The sequence below is a fragment of the Cariama cristata genome, unplaced genomic scaffold (genome assembly GCF_000690535.1).
Source record: "Cariama cristata isolate BGI_N322 unplaced genomic scaffold, ASM69053v1 scaffold18554, whole genome shotgun sequence".
In the NCBI taxonomy this organism is placed as follows: domain Eukaryota; kingdom Metazoa; phylum Chordata; class Aves; order Cariamiformes; family Cariamidae; genus Cariama; species Cariama cristata.
The window spans coordinates 28,294-28,825 of NW_009613758.1; the positions used below are offsets into that span (position 1 = coordinate 28,294).

Here is a 532-nt window from a genome sequence, read left to right on the forward strand (position 1 = left end):
TGGCAGCGCGTGGCAAGTGCAGATGTGGCGGCATTTTATAGCTACTTTGCACTGCTCTGAAAGGCGACGCAAGGTGCAAGCACGGAGCAGCCACCTCTGCGGTGTCCCCACGCCGCGCTGGGGCAGGGGGACGGAGACAGGGTCGCGCGGCGTGACGGTGGGATGGGTTTCCCAGGGGCTCAGAAAGAAACAGGGCTTGTTATTCCCTGTCCTTTTTTTTGCTTTGCAGATGAGGACGATGCCAACAGGCTCGGAGAGAAGGTGATTCTCAAGGTGCAAGCACGGAGCAGCCACCTCTGCGGTGTCCCCACGCCGCGCTGGGGCAGGGGGACGGAGACAGGGTCGCGCGGCGTGACGGTGGGATGGGTTTCCCAGGGGCTCAGAAAGAAACAGGGCTTGTTATTCCCTGTCCTTTTTTTTGCTTTGCAGATGAGGACGATGCCAACAGGCTCGGAGAGAAGGTGATTCTCCGAGAGCAAGTGAAAGAGCTTTTCAATGAAAAATACGGTGAGTCTCCCATCTGCACGCATCG

The 532-nt window shown here is 58.3% G+C and overlaps 1 protein-coding gene across 1 annotated transcript in view; it reads left to right on the forward strand.

Moving 5' to 3' along the window:
- The window catches only part of GTF2IRD1 (GTF2I repeat domain containing 1), a gene marked incomplete at its 5' end in the record, with an annotated part of 33,411 nt that overhangs the window by 28,111 nt on the left and 4,768 nt on the right, over positions 1 to 532 (forward strand). Inside the window, one exon of the mRNA XM_009699154.1 lies at positions 430 to 507. Within this exon, the coding sequence (XP_009697456.1) occupies positions 430 to 507 (78 nt within the window). The remainder of the gene's footprint in view (positions 1 to 429; positions 508 to 532) is intronic.